The 17,543-nt window shown below is 52.7% G+C and overlaps 1 protein-coding gene across 4 annotated transcripts in view; it reads right to left on the bottom strand.

Annotated features, from left to right (window-relative positions):
* Positions 1–16,325, bottom strand: part of MSI1 (musashi RNA binding protein 1) — a 31,260-nt gene extending 14,935 nt beyond the window's left edge. For 2 of the 4 annotated variants that reach the window (XM_072600271.1, XM_072600272.1), the window contains exons 1-9: positions 16,126–16,314; positions 15,859–15,899; positions 14,886–14,967; positions 14,670–14,754; positions 10,589–10,630; positions 8,050–8,142; positions 2,654–2,702; positions 1,153–1,235; positions 680–797 (exon numbers count right to left, since the gene is read on the bottom strand). In XM_072600271.1, the coding sequence (XP_072456372.1) occupies positions 680–797; positions 1,153–1,235; positions 2,654–2,702; positions 8,050–8,142; positions 10,589–10,630; positions 14,670–14,754; positions 14,886–14,967; positions 15,859–15,899; positions 16,126–16,184 (652 nt within the window). In that variant the 5' untranslated portion in view covers positions 16,185–16,314. Of the gene's footprint in view, positions 1–679; positions 798–1,152; positions 1,236–2,653; positions 2,703–8,049; positions 8,143–10,588; positions 10,631–14,669; positions 14,755–14,885; positions 14,968–15,858; positions 15,900–16,125 lie in introns of all 4 variants that reach the window. The other 2 variants (XM_072600273.1, XM_072600269.1) reach the window with 2 other exon arrangements.
* Between the last annotated feature and the right edge of the window lie 1,218 nt (positions 16,326–17,543).

Genomic DNA, 17,543 nt, shown 5'->3' with positions numbered 1-17,543 from the left:
ATCCTAGCCCAGTCCCTTGCATACAGTAAATTCTTGCTGACTGATCACTTGCTTCTCCAGGGTCCTGACAGGACCAAAGCAGAAACCAAACCCTGGAATCCTGAGCTCTTGAGTCAAACAACTGTGTTGCACTATATCCAAGGAAAGGAAAGTCATAAACAGGGCTAGTCCCTTTCCCCAAACCTGGGGCCCTTCCCACCGTAGCAATTGTCTTCTGCATTGGGTCTTCACAATGAAGGGGGAACAGGTGGATTGGACTGCAGATCTTAAGATGACCAGCAGAGGGCAGCACCAGCTCTACCCTTGGGAAGACCCTACTAGCTGTTTCTAGAAGGTAGATTACTGGCTGCTGGCTGCTCTTACCCTAATGCATGACAGGAAGGAGTGGCCAGCAAACGAAGGTGTTTGAGCTCTAGGTCAGACCCTGGTGGCTTCTGGGAAAAGGAATCAGGGTGTCCTGGATTTGCATTCATGACACTGGGGTTCAAACCCCTCCTGTCACTTTGTATGACCTTAGATAAGTCACCTGCCTTCTTTGGGTCTCAGCATACTCCTTGTGTCAATCAAATGAGGGAATGGACCTGGTGGTTTTGGAGGTGCCTCTTCAGCCTCTGATTTTATGAAATCCTCCCAAACCTTTTCCCACCTGGAATTCAGGGAAGAGTGCCTCCACACTTACCCAACATGCCAATGCCTAGCATAAAAGCATCCATCCCATAGGGCATGACTCGGGACCTCCCCCTTGCAGAGCCTGTGGGCGACATCACCTCCTTTGGCTGGGCTTTCTTGCATTCTACCTGTAATGAGACTCAGGATCGGTCATCTGTCCATCTCTCAGCAGGCTCTACCTCCCACCACTGACCTCAAGGGCTACCTCTTACTTTGGCTCATGGCATTCTCTTCTCTATCACATAATACCACCACCCCTACAATTCCTCAAATCCCGTTCCTTAATAGGAAATTCAAGACTTGGGTCTGAGACCTACAAAGGCTTTCCATATTTCTAAAGTTCTGGCTGGGGGCCTGGCTTCCGCCCCAGGTGTGACCCAGGCCCTTGTCCCTGTTCTGATCCTATAGTATTTCCTGAGTAAAGAGGAGTTCCTGGTGTCTCCCACCCTTGGGGGCCCCCCTCACACTCCCAAGTCAACTTACCATCTTGTTGTTGATCTCATGGAAGTGAATCTCACATACTTTCTCCACAATGTCCTCACTCTCAAATGTGACAAAACCAAACCCTAGAAGAGGGAAGGAGATATCCCCAGGCACAGCGGGGTAGAATGAGGTCAAACCCAACATCCCTGAGAAATGGGTATAGAATCAGGGTAGCCAGAATATTAGCAGAGTAACAACCTGACAGGGGTACTTTTAATCTCAATAGGAAAAAGAAATAATAAACGAATGAACAAATGAAAAAGCATTTAGTAGATACTATGTGCCAAGAACTGTGTTAAGGGCTCGCAACAGAAATACAAAAAGTAAAGCAGTCTTTTCTGATAAAATACTTTGCTGACGGGAATTGCTTCTAAAGCATCTTGACTGGACCAAAGCTGAAACTAAACCCAGGAATCCTGGGCTTTGGGGGGAAAACAACATAGAGAGGGAAGTGTTGGCCAAAGATGGAGGTATGTTTTGGGCTGGGAAGTGACAGAGCTGGAGAAATAAAAACCAAACCAACAACACACCTCTCTTGTGGTTTTTACTGTCATGATTATCACAGAGTTAGAAAAGGCCTCGGAAGCCATCTAAACCAACAAGGTAGAGAGGGATCCCCTCATGAACATTTCCAACAAGTGGTCATCCACCCTTGCTTGGATGAAAACTCCCCACCATCTTCAAGAAGCTTTTTCCAAATAATAGAAGTTAGTTGTCTGTCTTCTGAAATTATCTCTGGAATTTTGTCCCCCATCTCAATTAGACTTAAAGCTTCTCCAGGGCAAGGATTGGTTCTGCCTTTCTTGGTAACCCCAGCGCTTAGCAAAGTGCCTGGCACATATGAATTGATTAATAAATGTTTGTTGACTGATTGAGACCTCGAGGGATGGGGAACTCATTACTTCTCAAAGAACTTCATTTCTATTTTGGGTTGAGCACAGAAAGTACCCACCCTGCTCTGCTTACTCCCCCAAATTCTCCCTGCCCAGGGATCTGGCTGGATACAGCCAGCTTGGGCACTATTCTCAAGAAACTTTCTCAAAGGGGCTTCCCGAGGAGGCCAGGTCCCTGGGTAAAGAGTAGCCCAGCCCCAGCTGCCAAAAGACTTCAGAGGTGGTAAGAGTGAATCCAGACTGCTAAGTCATTGGAGGGGAGGGAGGAGTGGCTGTGGAGTCAGTCTGTCCCTGGGTCTGCCTGTCCCTGGGCTCAGATTACCAGGGACAAGGAAAGGCCCACACAGCCTCCACAGGCTGGAGCCACATTGGGGACCAAGGGCAGGACCTGCTCCTCTCGGGTGTCTGCAAGCACTCGAAAGTTTCTAGCACAGGAAACTGGCCGGACAAAAGCCCTCTGTGCTGGCAAGCACTGGGAGAGGATGCAGATCCTGAGGGGTAGGATGTCAGGAGGAGAGATGAAAAGGCAGCTGTGACCTGGAGGCCCCTGCTGATGACCATGGGGCCCCCTGACCTCAGGCCCGGGGAGGGTGGGGGAAGGGCCTTACCTCGGTGTCGATTGGTGGTTTTGTCAAACATTAGCATGGCATCATCCACCTGGAAGACATAGGAACCCTTGAATCCAGCCCCCCCCTCCCCCTCCCAGCCTCTTCCCCAGTCATGGTTACTCCTGTCCTTTCATCCTTGAGCATTTCAAACGGGTGTTTGCTACCTGGGCCTGGGGGACTGGCTAGAAGGCGTGGGAGATGCATGGAGATGCACACACACACACACACACACACACACACACACTCGTTTCTCTGCTTCACCAAGGGGACCCATTCAACCCACACAGCTCAGGGGCTCAGGGGCATTGAAAGAGAGAGCCAGAGAGGGGCCCCTGGGAGCAGAGAGGAGAAGGGGGGTGGGGAAGAGAGGGCCTCATCCTTTGTAACCGAAGGCTGGCAGCCCACTCCAGCTAGACTCTGTTAGCAGGATACTTCTAATTGAGGTTTCCTCTTTGCTAGAGGCAGTAATTAGGGCAACTCCAGTGCAGGGATGAGGCTTCTGCCTCCCACTGAATGGGGGGGAGGGAGGGAGGGAAAGAAAGGGGGAGGGGAAGAGTGCACGCCATCCATCCCAGCCCCAGGCTTCCATCAATAGCACCCGCCTTTTCAAGTCACCCCAAGGCAAGGCTTCTTAACCTACGATCTGTGCAAAAAAATATTTGAATAACTATTTCAATAGAACTGGTTTCCCTTGTAATCCTGTATATTTTATTTTATGCATTCAAAACCATTATTCTGGGAATGGGCTTCATCAGACTGAAAAAAAGGGGGCACATGGCCTTCATAACATGTTAACAATCCCTGCGTCTTTTTTTATTATAAGAGGGTTATTTGCTCTGGTAGCCAACTTTAGATTTTATCTTTCCTGGACCCCCAATCTCAGTGCCCCTCCCCCATTTAGCATTTCTTTTGCCTCTTTGCCAACGTCTAACACCATCCAGGGATGAAGCTAAGCTATGAGTCACCCCAGGAAAGCTTGAGTAGTACTATGACCCCCTCCCCATTCACTGGGGGCAGGGAGGCCCCATCTCCCCCTCCTTCACCAGGGGCTAACCAGTATCCCTCCCCTATGCCCATTTTTTTTTCTCAAGGGTCCTGTAGCCTGTCACAGAGGTATTTCCCTCTCCCGTCATGTACATAGGAGGGATTCTATGAACACTACCCAGCCTCAGTCATAGACAGTTCCATTCATCCATCCATCCATCCATGCATCCATCCATGCATCCATCCATCCATCCATCCATCCATCCACATTTATGAAGCCTGGTACTATGCTAGGCACTAGCAATACAAAGACATAAATGAAATCGTTCCCATCTGGCTCCCAGTGCTTCTCTTCCCTCTATAAGAAAGACCCAGTACTACCTCCAAATTTGCCAGGGAAATGTAGCAACAGCTTAAGCTGCAGGTACCCATACAGACACACTGGGTCTGCTCGGTTTTCCCACAGGGCACCATCTTATGGTCTGATCCCAAACCAGCCAGGCAATCAGTCTGGGTCTGAACAAGAATCAATTTTAAGAGCTGAGAGGGGCATTAGTGTGACCTTGTCCAATCCCTTGGATCTACAGAGGAAGCAACTGAGGCCCAGAAACACGTGATGACCTGCCTAAGGTTATCCATCCAGTTAGCAGCAGAATCTAATCCACCTCCCAGAAAAAGACTCAGTAACGCTCTTGAGGGGCTTGGTGGTCAGTAGAGAGGTCTTGTCTGATTGAGAATATGAACCACAGAATTTCAAAACGGAAAAAGACCCAGATCATACAATCCAACCCTTTCCATTTTTACAGATGAGGAAACTGAGGCACACAGCTAGTAGAACCAGGATTCAAACCCCAAAGTCCCTGCTAGGCTCCCTGGGACCAAAGGGAGCTCCTGTTGAGGCCTTGATTGGATCAGATGATGTCTGAAGTTATTTCCAAATAGGGAAGATTAATGATTTTGTTTCTTCAAGAAGTCAACACTGCTGTCTAATCAACACTACGGCTCTCTTCCCCTCTATTTCTTCTCTCTCTCTCCTTCTGTCTTTGTCTCTTTCTCCCTCTCTCATTCTCTCTCTCTCCCTCCCAGAACACCCTGTGGGGTTCAGTGTTGGAGAGATAACAATAGCTACTACCCAGGCTCTGATCTTAAGGAGATTATCGCTAATTTGGGGAAGACCAAGTACAGAAATAGATGATTTGAGGAAGAAGAACCCTCTCATTTTAATTCCATTTCATTCAACAAGCATTTAAGAACACAGTAAGACAGGTAAGAGGGCTGGGGATGGCTCGGTTGTTGGCCACAAGGACCTTCTATTTTGTTGGTTAGGAATTTGAGACCCTTGAGAGTGGAAGAGACTTGCCCATGTTCCCACAGGGAGTGGATCTAAGATTCTAACTCAGGTCTTTGTATTTCCACTTCTTTGCAAATTCCCAAACAGTCTTTGGGGTGGTCTTCCATTAAATCAGCACTTGGCCTGAGCAACCTTAACTCCCCCTTATCCCCATCTTTTGACCTCAATATCGGCACCATTGCATTCCGTAGTGATTAAGAGCCTGGGTTCTAAGCGACCCTCTGCTGCCACCTGAACAACCTGGGGCAAGGGACTTCCCGTGCCCCGCCTGTCCTGGAAATCCCGTTTGACCTGAAGTTGGAAGCCCGGGTTTACTTTCGTTATGCTGGGCAAGTCATCACTCTGGGTCTCGCTAAAAGAGGAGTCTGGACCAGATGACCTCTGGGCTTCCTTCCAGTTCTAGGTCTCTCCTCCTGCCTCTCTTGCCTCAGTTTCTTCCTCGGTCAGCAGACAGGCTGAGCTCCCTTTCAGTCTTTAGGGGAGGATGCTCGGTTCCTTCTCCCAAGAGGGGCAGGGGCAGGCGGGGACCCCACCCAGCCCCAGCCCTTGGGGGGAGGGAGTTCAGGGGAAGTAGCCAGGTCAGTCGGGTGGCCTGGGGCCCAGGTCGAATTCCAAAGCCTCCCTGGCCCCTGCTCCCCCCTTTCCCCCTCGTCCCCTCCCTCCCTCCCTCCCTCCCAGCAGGCCAGGCGAGGGGAGGCCAGCGGGGGCTACCAATGGGCTTCCAAGGCTGTGTCCTTAATAGGCTTTGGTCTCCATGGGAACCGGGGGGCCGGAGGGGGAGGGGAGGCTGGTGCGCGGCTGACCAGCCAGAGCCGCCAAGTTCGGCGGGCCCCGGGGCCACTAAGCAAGATTGGCAGGCGTCGCCCGCTGCCCATTGTTCCCCCTGCGGCGGCCGCGGGCCCCTCGCTCCCGGCCGGTGCCCCCCTCCGAGGGGCCCTTGGCATTCCGGGCTGTCCCCCGGCTCCCCGGCAGCCTATTCTCCCCGGCTCCCCGGCCTCCCCGGGCCGGTTTCACATGCCAACGCCGATTTAGGTCCGAACAAAAGAGCCTGCCGCTGCCGGCTTCTCCTGGGGCCCGGTTGTCATGGCAACCCCGGCCCCGGGGGCAGGCGGCCTCCAATCCCAGCTGCTGGATCAGATTAGCGTGAGCTCCACCGCTCAGCGCACAGACACAAAGACATCCCGCTGCGGGCGGCGAGGAGGAGCCCGAGCCGGGCTGGCCAGCCCGGGAGCCCCGCCCCCGCCCGGACCGACGGACGGCCGTCTGTCCTTCCTGCCCACCTGCCCACCCACCTACGGGCTCGCCTCTAGGGACCGGGCTGGCTCAGGGCTGCGAGGGAGCGCCCGCCGCGGACCGTGGGCAGAAAGAACGTGGAGACCTGCCCTGGCAGTGCCAGGCGAGGGCTCCGAGAACGGGAGCGCGAGGAAGGGCCCCCTGGACTGAGAGGGCACAAAGGCGACGCCAGCACGAGGCCCCCGAATACAGTGTCGGGCACGGACCGACCCAGGCTGGGTGAACATCAGTGCTCCCTAGAAAGTTGGGACCTAGAATACCTCGGCTACAAAGAGCTTCAGGCTGGAGACGATGCTGAAGGACCGAGCCCTGAAGGTCCCGCACACTAGTGATCCACTCCAGCCGTCTCATTTGACAGACCCGAAACTGAAGCCTACGCAAGCGAACTGACTTTTCCAAGCCCCCCATTCCTAAACTTTTGCCCTAAGAGGATTTCTTTCTGCGGCCTTTTGTCTGAAAAGGGCAACATAGCAAGTCCAAGGGCTAATCTAGAGTTTTCCTTCTTGCCCTATTTAGATACACACCAAAAAGTATTCAGGTACAAGCCTGAAATATCAATTAGCCCCATTCACATCCTGTACATGCGGGTAACAGACACCCCATATCCTTTCCTCCCAACCTTCTGCACTGGATGCTCCCCTTTCCCAAGCCCATGGCTTAGGTTTGGCATAAGCCAGAGTTTTTAGAGTTAGGAAACCTTAAGAATCTGATCTTGAAGTAGCCACTGTCTCCTCCTGCTATCCTATAAAGACGCACATGTGTGAATGCACTCACTCACTCATATACACACATTCAAGTTTAAGGTGAATTAAATTTAAATTCAACAGAGAAAAATTTCCCACTATCCTTTTAAGATAACTGGAGATCCTACATAGGGTTGAGGAATGGGAATCAAAGGGGCTCTTCCGCCTTTTAGAGGATCAGGTCAGGGGGACAGTCCTCTACCCTTCCTGACTGAGTGGGTGGAAGAGGGCAGAGTACTGAATACAGTTATCATCACTGGGAAAGGGGCATGTGTATGTACACGTATGTGTGTGTGCTTCTGTTTCTGTGTATGTGTGTGTTTTGGAAGTGTGTTTGTATGTATATGTATGTATATGTATATGTGTGTCTTTTGGAGGTGTGTGTATGTATATATGTGTGTGTTTTGGAGGTGTATGTGTATGTATATGTATGTGTGTGTTTCTGTGTGTGTGTGTTTCTGAGGTGTGTGTATGTATGTATATGTATTCGTATGTGTCTCTGTTTGGGTGTGTCTTGGGGGGTGTGTGGAAGGCACAACTAGCTGTCTGCAGCCCTGCCCAGGTGCAACTTCCCAGGAGGGAAAGGAATGATCACACTGAAGCAGCAAGCATAAGACCCAGGAGAAGGTAAACAAGAAAAAAGCATGGAGGAAGGTCCCAGAATGAGGACAGCTATTGTGTGACATCCTCTCCCCTGGGAAATATTCAGAGTCAAAGGCACAAAGAAACTGGCCTAGATCCCAAAGGGGCCCCTGCCCTTGGGAGGGGGGTGACCCGGACCCTGACTGGGGACTTTTCCATACGTGTTTCTAACAGAAACAATATTAACACGGGAGGGGGTCTCACCAATCAGCTTAACAAATAAATATTTCTTGAGTGCCTATCCTATGTTGGGAATCTCCACCTAGGAGGCTCCATTCCCCTGGATGGCTAAAAAAGTCTGCTTCCTTTAGCTCTGACTCCCCCACCTCGACCCCCAAGGACAAACCCTTTCCAAGTTCCACGCCCCGAGCGTTCAGACCCACCTTCCCAAACTGCTCAAAATATTGCTTCACATCTTCCACTGTGGTGTTCACCGACAGCCCCCCTACAAAGATCTTCTTGGTCCGAGTCACCATCTGTTAGGGGAGGGCACAGGGAAGTGGGCATCTGAGCACTCCAGCCCAGAACCAGCAGCAGGGGGCGGCTCCCCTGCAGGGACAGCAGCTGACATTCAATGCATGGTCTCAGGCCACAGCATGCACCCTTGAGGTGTCCCCCCCCCAAAAAAACCTACTCCGAGGCAGCTGCATATTCCAGGAGGCCTGCAGAACTCAATTCTTTCTTTTCCTGTACCTGACTAACAAACCACCTCTGATGCTTTGCTCTCACTGGTTTCCCTCCTGGCTCCCAATACAAGCTCTGCATCCTCTCCTCTACTCTTCTCTCTATTCTTATAGAAAGTCAGCCCTGGAGGCTGCACCCTGAAGGGGGGACCCCCAGAGGCCTGACCCAGAGGATGCGGTCTGTGTCCAGGCCTGTTGGGAAATTCTGAAATAGGAATATTCCCCACACACCCTCACCGCCACTTCAGGGGAGGCCAAGACCTACAGCATCCCCTCTCCCCCAAACTCTCCCACATTTCTCTCAGCCACCAACCTCTGGCAGCCCCTCGGCCCCAGCCCCACTTTGGGAAGAACACATGGTCCTAATTACTCCAGGCGCGCATGGCTAATCCAAGACGGTTCCCAGCCAGTCCTAACTCGAAAGCACCTTCTGTCACTGAACTGCTTAATGGAATTAACCCAATTCTGACCATGTGCTTGCTTCCTGGTGTGGCTAACTGGAGATACCTGCTCAGTAATTGTTTTCAGTTCCTGGGCCTGCTCCCCTCCCAGACCAGTCCCCTGCTTGCTTCCATATACTTTCTCCCTTTTCCTCTCTCTCTTTTCAGGGTGGAGCTTTCCATACAGGCTCCCAAGGTGAACTGCCTTCTAATGCAGACCCCCCCAATATAAAAAAGGGAGAAACTGGTGTTTCCAGAGGGCGTGACTTGCTCCTAGATCAACAAAGAGTTACTAGTGAATATACAAATATATATGTATGTATGTATATGTGTATATATACATACATATACATACATATATATGTATACACATATATATGTATGTATAAAATTGGCCTCAGATTCAGAATATTAGCACAATTACTGTAATGAGGCCTCGTTTATAAACTGACAAATGGTGCTAAGACTCTAGAAGTCCCGGATGGGTTTGGGGGCCCTAGGAAAAGGAGGGATGATAGCAGGCCATGGATGAATGGGTATATGTGTGTGTGGGGCGCTGTTTCCTAATTCCAAAAAAGTTTTCAAAATAATTTCCCACAAAACATTAACCATTAATACAATCAATTAATAGCTTGCTTCCAAATTATTTACACTTCAATAAACAGGGAAAAAATTAACCTATAAGATGTCTTAACTACTTTGGAATCTTCCCTTCTAAATTCCTCATGAGGATATTTTGTATATTCATGCTCATTTGATTTTTCCTCTTCTGTGGGTAGAGATTTCGAGGTTCTGCATTTGACTCAGAGTCCAGAATTCCACATTTCCATTCCCAACCTCATCCAAGACAAAAGGTTATAGCTTCACTGACTCAGAAACCCCAAACCCATCCCCTAATTCAGAACAACTCCCCAGAGGCACAGTGGAATGAGGACACCTGGGAACCAGGCCAGATCCACCTGAGTTGAAAGACAACAGGTGACAAGGTGTCTGGGACCCAGAGAGGGTGGGATTCATTACTAGGCTTCAGGCCACTCCTATGCCCCATTCTTTCTCTCTCTTAAGCCCTAACCAGAAAGCTCGGTGGCAGTGACCAGGGCTTCTCCTATACCCTGCAGCTAAGAAAGCTTGACTTGGGGTTCCATTCAGTCATATCCTTATCTGCTAGTAACACTGAACATGAAACCTCCACTCCCCAAAGTCACCCTGTTTCTGCCCCCCTGCCCCTTCTTACAACATAAGTTCTTGAAGGCAGGGAAGGTTTTAATTTTTTCTTTGGATCCCTAGCACTGAGCACAGTGCCTGGAATCTAGTAGGTGCTTAATACATGCCTGTTCATTGATCAGTCCTATACCTCAGTTCCCCACAAAGTATGGGTTTCCTCCACCAATCTAGCAAAGGTGGTATTTGGCACAGCGCTAGACTTTAGAGACAAAAAAACCAAAAATGAGTCCTTCCTCTAACCCCCAAGGAGATTATTTTAACTTCATGGCACAAAATTCACCTGCTGCATCCCACTCAGGCCAGGGAAAGAAAAACATTTCATCCCCTCCATGTTCTCCTGGCTGTCACATGGTCCATTCTGCTCCAGGGAACCTAAGCTCAAAGGGTCATTGGTGAGAAGTTTGAGGAAGGCATATCTTGAAGCCATAGGAAGTATTTACTCCTAAGCTAAAGGACCATGGCCCCCTACACCAAGAAGAAAAATTCTTATGTATGGGGGAAGGAATTGGTGATCTCTAGTCGCTGCACATTAGAGATGGGGGAAATGTTCAAAGTCACGTGCACACACGACTTACCTTGGGCTGTGCTCGACGAGGGAATGCAACCTTGGGGTCGATCTGAAACAGAATGGGAATATGAAGCATGCTTCAGTTATAGGCTTCCAAGTAGATGCAGGGTAGATATATACAGTCAAAGGTCCCCAATTCCACAAGCAATTATTAAGCACCTATTTGCACGGCACTGTCCTAGGTGCTGGCAACACAAGACAAGGAGGTGTTTACAGTCTACTGGGATGGTGGTGAAGAATGCTACATATAGAATGTAAGTTTATATCTCCAGTGACAAGTGCACAGTGCTTTGCACATGATAGGCATTGAAAAAATATTTGTCAGTGAATGCCTTGGATTCCATGCACTCTGAAGCCCATGAATTGAACAGTGAAGGGTCCCTGCCCAACCTCCACTCAGTGGCTGGTTCTGGACCCTCCTGGCTTAGAGTGAATGTCAATAACAGCTTTTCTTCCAAACAACAACCCTGAGGCTCTTGCCCTCCCAAAGTGATTTATCTATTTCTTCTTCTCTATTAAAGGGGCCATCCCCCTGAGTACCTTTTAAAGAGGCCTATTCACTGGAGGGACATTATCTCACTTTAAGTGAGTACCTGAAAAGGCCTTAGCCTAAAAGGCCAAGGTCTCCCATTGCATCCTGATGAATATCTGGTCACTGGATCCAGATGGCTCAGGAGGAGAAAGTGAGGCTGGTGACCTTGCATAGCCCTCCCTCACTCAAAACAAAGTCAAGTGCAAGTCATGTCATCATTTCTCTGATGTGATGGTCAGTGAATGAACTATAAACCCTCTAGGAGGCAGCTGGTGGTTCAGTAGGTAGAGCTTGAAGTCAAGAAGACCTAAGTTACTTAACTGATATTTGCCTCAGTTTCCTCAACTGTAAAACAGGGATAATTAATATCTCCCAGGGTTGTTGTGAGGAACAAATGAGATAATATTTGTAAAGTGCTTGGCACATAGTAGGTGCTATATAAATGATTATTTCCTTCCCCTAGCACATGTCCCTCAGCTCCTGGCTCTTTTCTCTTGCTATGAAGTAAGAACTAGAAGATAACTGTATCATCGCTCTAGGGCTGGAAGGGACCCTAGAGCCATCTATTCATGTTTACAAATGAAAAAGTTCGAGGCCAGGGAAGTTTATGTGACTCGCCCAAGGTCATTCAATTGGTAAGTGACAGGTAGAATTCAAACACCTGTCCACTGAAGGCAAACCAGCATTTGTTTCTATCCCAAGACAAAGGCTATAATGGACATCCTTCCATCAGGCTTTCAAGGACCTGGTACATTATAAATCAAAGGTCTGTTCCCAGGATTTAACCAATTTCATCCACAGACTTTCTTGGGGGATAGGTAGGACACACCCACTTACTGCCCCATGAAGTCAGCTAATACCCCAAATATACTGCCACAAATTTGGTTTGGGTGCCCCAGAAAAAGCCTATTGAAGATGTTTAGACACAGACTAGTGAGAGCTGCCAGTGAGTCCAGATTTCCTCCAGCTGGAGTTTAGTCCTTATTCCCACCTGCCATGATGAACCATTGACCACAACTTTAACAAAATCAGAGCTGCCTCTCAGGTCTGCTCCTGGATGGGTGTAGCCAACTCTGGAGTAATACCCAGTTCTAAGCAGGGCAGGGAACAATCAAGGTAGCCCAGTCCAGGCAGTAGAGGAGAAGGACACTTTCCATTGTTCTCTTTGGAATTCATTTGTGAGCACTATCTCCGGCCCTAGCAACATCCTTCAAGGTTGCAGATGAACAGCAAAGACCAATGGGTACAACACAGAATGAGTCAGTAGAGATAAAGTAGCGAGGCAGCCCTCTGCAAAAGACTCAATGTCTTTTCCCTAACATAAAGGAGGAGGGCTAGGCAGACAGACCTTTGACATTCTAAAATTCATAACTCATCCCTCTTGAATTATCCATAACCACAGGAAAAACTTCTTGCTCAAACAGTCTAGCCTTAGAAAACTCATTCCTCTGCAGCTAGAAACTTACAGGCTCTGCTCACGGATCACAGACTCTAGAGGCAGAACAGACCTTAGAGATCACCTGGTCCAATTTCCTCATTTTACAGATAAGGAAACTGAGGCCCAAGACAGGGAACATGACAACACAGGAATTAACAGAGTTAAAATCTGAACCCAGATCCTCTGACTCCAGATCTGATTCTTTCCACCATACCTCTCAAAACAGGAGCCATCCACTCTCCACCCCCCATCCCCAGAAAAGCAGATGCTTAGATGACCCATCTGGCACCATTCCCACTAGCCCACTGGCCCAACTGGTCCCCAGGAAAAATGACAGCTGCCCACTTCCCCTCACTAGTATTGTGATTCTCAGCCTGGCTTTTCTCTGCTTCTCTTACTCCCCCCAACCTCTCTCTCATCCATTCACTTGTCAAAAAGAACCAAAGGTTTATTGCCTAGCTGTCCGGCTGGTACACACACACACACACATACACACACTGCACATGGGAGAGTCACACACAGCCACAATACACAAGCTCATGAAGACATAAGCAGTCACAGATTCACAGACCTACTGAATACACACTCAAGCACAACCCCACCCCCCCACTCTGACTCAGAATCCAGCAAACTAAATAAATTCAACAAGTAAACAAAAAGTGAAAGTCAGAACCCAAAATAAACTCCAAAGTAAACCTCTTCTCCCATCCCTTCCCCACAGCCTGAGGTCTCCAAACCCAAAGCAGCTTGCCCTTCCTGTGTCTCCCAGGGATATCCATCTCACCCCCTTCCTACGTCCTTCCTCCCCCTTTGTGCCCACCCCCACCCCCAAATCTGGCTTCCTGAATCGTGCCTAAAGCTTCAGTGCATTCTGAGGACAGGGGACCGTAGGAGAGCAGGAGGCCCATGGAAGAGAATAGGCAAAAACAATGACTGTCTGTCCACTCCCAGCCCATGTCATTCAACCGCTGCCAAGAAGATGCCTTCAGAGCCCGCAAAGTTGTGGCCTGGCCTCATTTTCTCATTACTCTGAGAGGGAGCCCTGGGCAGAGATAACAGGAGTGCTGGGGCTGGAGGGGACAGATGGTAATTTAACAAATTCTTCTGCACAACTAGTCATTGTTATAGGTAAACAGGAGCCAGTGACTGACCCGAGCAGGGAGGCCCAGGGCTGGGGAAGTGCCGAAAGAGTGTGGGGGAGTAGGGGAAGAAAGCTCCAGAAGAGATCACACTGTCCTGTCTCATCAACAGACAGCTTCCACATTCCCCTCAACTCTCCCCAGCCGCTGCCACCTCCATGGTGGCAACCCCATGGCCAGGTTACCATCATCAACGTGCCCGCACCACAACCCCAGCAAACGCCCTCTGCAGGCCCAGGGCCAACGAGGTTAACTAGACACCAGCATAATGTTCCAGAAGTTTGGTTTTTCAACAAGTAAAACTAGAGAACCGGGAGGCCTTCTCCCATGAGGGCGATGGCTGGCTTCTAGTTCCACCTACTCCATCACCTTGAGCCTAGAGTGGCTTTGTATAAATTCACCCACCCACCAAAGAGCCCAGGGTCTCCAGACAAAGGGAGGAGACCCACTGACCCAAAGCTAGGGGGAAGGGAAGGGAATAGGACACAGCATCATCACCCTGGGAGAAGAGGAGTCCACCTACTTTAGGGAGGAGAACCAAGCAGAGAAGGGCAGGTCTTATCTGAGGCAAATACTGGTTAGTAGGAGCCAGAAAGATGCCACAGGGTAGGTCATTACCATCCTGACTCACCCAGGTTGGGCTGGGGGGAGGGTCCAACAAGGCTGACCCTAACCCCACCCTAACTAGCTCCCCCCAACTCCACCCTCAGCTTTTCTTTGGTATTAATACCCAGTCTCTGGAAAACCAGCTTCTTCATCGGCCTCTCCAGCAGTTCCTTTAAGGGAGAGTGGGGGGCTGACCCTGACTGGGCCTTGGAGTCTCTGGTCACTTAGAGGCCAGAGAAAGGAGCTAAGAGGGCAGGTGAGCACACCAAAACTTCCTCCCCACCCAACGGCCAAAGACCTGCTTTGGATGGCTCATCCAAGATTGGAGAACAGCAACTGAAACCAATCTAGGCGTCTCCCTAGCCTTACTCACCGTTTTGGAGTCCAGCTCGTGCCTGGATTGGGCCAATACCTTATCCACCCCTGCCTGGTCCACGAAAGTGACGAAGCCAAATCCCCTGGTCCAAGTGGGGCAGAGACAGAGAAAAAAAAGGAAAGAAAGAGCTCCATGGTTAGGGCAAAGGCCAGGGCCTGAGGGAAGGAGTGGGAAGAGAGCCAAAGTGGGTGGGTGGGTCTGGGGGGGCCTCACCTGGATCTTTTGGTCAGTGGGTCCCGCATCACCAGACACTCCTTCACTTCTCCGAACTGGCCGAAGTACTCCCGTAGGCCCTCTGCAACCACACACCCGGCTTCGGACCAGCCCAGGGCCCCAGGGCCCCCCTCCCTGCCCTTCCTGGGCCCCGGGCAGCCGAGAGTCCTCGAGGCTCTCTGACCACCTTGGGAGCCCGCTTTGGCCACGGTCTAGTCACGGCCCCTTCCCTCCCAGGGGCCAGGAGCCCTGCCATCAGCAACCGGGAAGAGCCGGCGGGCGACCAGGCAGGCAGGCAGGCAGGCAGCCCGGTGTGGCTCCGGCAATCTGGCGGCAGAGACCCGGGGCTGCAGGTCCGTCGGGCTCCCAGCTCCTCCCGGGGTTCCAACCTGGCTCCCGCCACCACCGGGTTACAAAAGTTTGAGCCGCAGGTGCGAGAGCCGGCGCCCGGGCGGAGTTTGCGCGGCGCCCGCCCGCGCGTGGAGGCTGAGCTCCCTCCCGGCTGGTCCCGGGGGCCCAGGCTGCCCAGCGCCGAGCTCCCCAGCCCAGCCCCGGCCCTGGGCCCTCTCTCCCCCGCCCTGGCCGTTCGGGGCTCCCCCGTTCGCTCCCTTGTGGTCTCAGCGCGGCTCAGGTCCGCGGCGGGTGAAGTTGAGGGGGGGCCAAGGGGGGAGCGGCTACCCCAAGATTCTGACCCCCGCGGGGTCGGGGAAGGGGCGCGGGCTCCTGGGGGTCCTTGATCACCCCGGACGGGGAACCGGGGGGAGGAGTGTCCCCGATGGCCGGGCTGGAGCCCCGAGCGCCCGCGAGGGGAGGTCCCGGGGCCAGTGCCAGGCTGGCCAGGAGCGCGCCGGGAGCGGGCTGGGCTGGGGGCGGTGGGGTGTCCGGTCCGGGGCCGCCCGCGCCCCGTGCCCGTCCGTCCCGTCCAGGCAGGGGTCCCTCCCGCTCCCCCGGGCCGGGCCCCGGCCCCGCTCACCCTGCGTGGTCTGCCAGCTCAGTCCCCCGATGAACATCTTGCTGCGGGAGGAGGGGGAGAGACACAAAGAGCCCGAGTGAGCGGGGGCCGGCCGCGGGGCCGGGGAGCGCGGGGCTCGGGGCGCGGGCGGCGGAGCGGTGCCGGCTCCGGGCCGGGTGGGAGGCCCGGCCGGCCCCGGCCTCGGCCATGTTGGTGGCTCCGGGCGGCGGGAGCAGCCGCCGGGGGAGGCCCGGGGCCCCGGGCGGGCCGGGCCGGGCCGGGCCGTACCAGGGGTCGTGCGGCGAGTCCGGGGAGGCGAGGCCGGGCTGAGGCGCGTCTGTCTCCATCGGGACCCGCGGCGGGCGGCAGGGCGAGTGGAGCGGCGGCGGCGGCGGCGCTCGGCGCGGGGCAGAGGAGGAGAGCGGCGGCGGCGGAGGGGGCCGGACGGACAGGCCATGCTGCCCCCTCCCCCGACCCCGCTCGGGCGGGCGGGCGGGGACGGGAGGGGAGGGCCCGGCCGGGGCCAACCTGCGGGCTCCTCCCCCCGGCGCCCCGCGCGCATAAAGCCCCGCGCCGGCCTCCCTCCCGGGCTGGCAGAGGCGGCCGCGGCCGCGGCGGCTGCGGGGGTGGCGGGGTGCAGCCGGGGGCCGGGATGGAGGGGCCCCTAGCCGGCCTCCTCCCGCCTCCGAGTGGTCCCGAGGGGAGCGGAGCCTCGAGGCTGGCCACCCTCACTTGCCCTCCCCCCACCCCTGGGCCAGGTGTCCTAGGGTTTAAGGAGCTCTTCCCCCACCGTGCAGTGGCCCCTGCGAGGAGAACCCCTTAACTCACCCCCTAAAGCTGTGCCTGGCGCTAGGAGTGCCCAGTACTGTTGGAAAGCTCTCCCCTCTTCTCCCACCCTCACGGACCCTGGCACATGTATACATTCTACCCAGACCGGGGTGAGACACACACACACAGACACACAGACACACACACACACAGACACACACACACAGACACACACACACACAGACACACACTCCAAGAGGAAAGTGGCAATACCCAAGGAGTTCTGTATTATTGGAACCCCCTCATTGAGACCTAGCTGAGAGTTCTCTCCAAGTCTCCTCCTGTTTGGGAACCCTAAGATCCCTAAGGTAGTCTTGCCTCATTCACGGACTCATCTCTACCGCCCTCAAGGACCATGACCCTTCTTCCCCTAACACTGCCTTGCCTCACCTCACCCCATTTTTGAGACTGCGGTCAGCAGGGAAAGGGTTAAAAACCAGGCCGTTGAAATAGGTGGGAAAGGTCCTGGTTGCCTAGCCCTGAAGCTGCCACCACCTGGTGAGGAGAAGGATGCCCAGCCCAGAAATCCTTCCTGCCTGGGCTGACATTGTCCTCCATCCTCTCCTGACACCAAAAGTGGACTGAGGCTTATTATAAACCAAGTTAATTCCTGCCAGGAAGAAAGAAACTGTTCATGGAGGGAAGCAAGAAGCCTGGAACCTATTCTCAACTCAGCCACTACCTTGGACAAGTCCATGTCCTTCAGCCTCAGTGCCCTTATCTACAAAATGACTGGATGATCCTAGGAGCCCATCAGTTCACTTTGCTGAGCAAGTTGGAATTAACGGTGCTTTGGGCTAGGTGCGAGAGGTTCAAAGACAAAAGCAGAAGTCCCTACCTTCAAGAAACTTACATGCTGGCAAACCTTTCCCTGCTGC

Source organism: Notamacropus eugenii, chromosome 4 (assembly GCF_028372415.1).
Source record: "Notamacropus eugenii isolate mMacEug1 chromosome 4, mMacEug1.pri_v2, whole genome shotgun sequence".
NCBI lineage: Eukaryota > Metazoa > Chordata > Mammalia > Diprotodontia > Macropodidae > Notamacropus > Notamacropus eugenii.
Note: the sequence above shows the minus strand (reverse complement) of the source record. Positions and strands in the feature narration are given on the sequence as shown.